General features: G+C 60.8%; 1 protein-coding gene across 1 annotated transcript in view; it reads left to right on the plus strand.

Moving 5' to 3' along the window:
* Positions 1-6: 6 nt before the first annotated feature.
* The window catches only part of IRX5 (iroquois homeobox 5), a 4,137-nt gene continuing 2,200 nt past the window's right edge, over positions 7-1,943 (plus strand). Inside the window, 2 exon segments of the mRNA XM_027771840.1 lie at positions 7-275; positions 1,337-1,941. Coding sequence (XP_027627641.1) covers positions 27-275; positions 1,337-1,941 — 854 coding nt within the window. The 5' untranslated portion in view covers positions 7-26.

A 1,943-nucleotide genomic window follows, 5' to 3' on the forward strand; every position in this document is an offset into this window, starting at 1 on the left:
GGCGCGCCCCATGCCCGTGTGTGGCCATGTCCTACCCGCAGGGCTACTTGTACCAGCCGTCCGCCTCGCTGGCGCTCTACTCTTGCCCGGCATACAGCACCAGCGTCATTTCGGGGCCCCGCACGGATGAGCTCGGCCGCTCGTCTTCGGGCTCCGCGTTCTCGCCCTACGCTGGCTCTACTGCCTTCACGGCGCCCTCGCCGGGCTACAACTCGCACCTCCAATACGGCGCTGACCCGGCCGCCGCCGCCGCCGCCGCCTTCTCCTCGTACGTGGTGAGTGAGCGGGATCCGCAGCGGGAGAGGGCAGCCGGGGCTGCCCAGGCAGGAGGGGGCTGCGGGGGGACACTGGCCTAGGCGCCACTGCCGACCACCCCTGCCCAGCTTCGCGGCCCCTGCAAACTTGGGCGATGGTCTCTCTAGGCTCCTTCAGGGCCTCAGGCTCTAGAGAGTTGCTGAGAAAAGAGCCGCGTCTTGCTGGGATCGCTGAGCTGGCGGAAAGGGTTTTGGGGGGAGAGGTCGCTGCAATTAAAGAGCAGCATTTAGTTCAATCTTAAACCCCGGGCCACCCGGCCAATTTTATTGTTTTTTTGTTTTTAACATTTTTGGAAAAGTAGTTTAAGAGAAATAGACCCGATATCTGAGTAGAAGAGTGCTAAGTCTATGTAAATGTGTTTGGCCTCGCCTTTAATTAGTCCTCCAAAATGTTGCAAATCCGTAATCCTATCTTCGCAATCCGATTTGGAGGTATTAAATTTCTGAAAAGTCGGCCGAGCTGCGGTGCATCCGGGATTTTTCGGCCGGGTGCACTTTCTGGAAAAGCGCGGTGGCTTCGGTTTAGGGTAGCGTCTTTTCGGAGTGGGAGTGTCTGGACAAGGCTCAGTGTTTCGTTTGCGTTTCTTTGCAGATTAAGAAAAATAAATGTCTTGACTTTCCTTGTTCTCCCTTCTGGCGTCCAACGTACAGTTGCTGGGGCGCGGAGCTCGGGGTCGCCGCTGCTGCCCAGGCCTCTGTATTAACTGAGGTCCGGGCCGCGGTAGTTCCATCTGCCCACCGGGGACTGACGTCTCCGGGCAGATGGGAGCCTGTACGGTGGCGCCAAGGCTCAGGGGCTCCCTAAGGGCCAGACTCAGGAATTGGGGGCCCCAGCTACCTTTGGAGTAGGGGGAGGGGTTGATCTTGTGTCGGAACCCGCCAGACCTGCCCAAAGGGGAGTGGGACTACGGGCCTCTCACCCTCCAGCAGACCCTAGGGCGCACGGAAAATGTGCTTAGGTCGTTCAGGTGACAGTGGAAACCGTGGCCCACATTTCACCTTTCTCTGCCTCTCCCCCGCAGGGCTCTCCCTACGACCACACACCCGGCATGGCAGGCTCCTTGGGGTACCACCCCTACGCGGCGCCTCTGGGTTCCTACCCGTATGGGGACCCCGCGTACCGGAAGAACGCCACCCGGGATGCCACCGCGACGCTCAAGGCCTGGCTCAACGAGCACCGTAAAAACCCCTACCCCACTAAGGGCGAGAAGATCATGCTGGCCATCATCACCAAGATGACCCTCACCCAGGTGTCCACCTGGTTCGCCAACGCGCGCCGGCGCCTCAAGAAGGAGAACAAAATGACATGGACCCCACGGAACCGCAGTGAGGACGAGGAGGAGGAAGAGAACATTGACCTAGAGAAGAACGACGAGGACGAGCCCCAGAAGCCCGAGGACAAGGGAGACCCCGAGGGCCCTGAAGCAGGTTGGTGGACGCGGGAAAGGGTGTGTTAAGGGACTAAGAAGGAAAAGAGGGGCCTGGAGGGGGCGCGCACGGGGCCTGGATGTCGGGCGCAGGGGTCTGGCTGCCTTTGAGGGCGGGAACCTGCGCCCCGAGGCAGGGCCTCGGTGCCTACCGCATGGGTTTCGTCCGCAGGAGGAGCAGAACCGAAGGCGGCTGCGGGCT

This window comes from Tupaia chinensis, unplaced genomic scaffold (genome assembly GCF_000334495.1).
Source record: "Tupaia chinensis unplaced genomic scaffold, TupChi_1.0 Scaffold000235_1, whole genome shotgun sequence".
In the NCBI taxonomy this organism is placed as follows: Eukaryota; Metazoa; Chordata; class Mammalia; order Scandentia; family Tupaiidae; genus Tupaia; species Tupaia belangeri.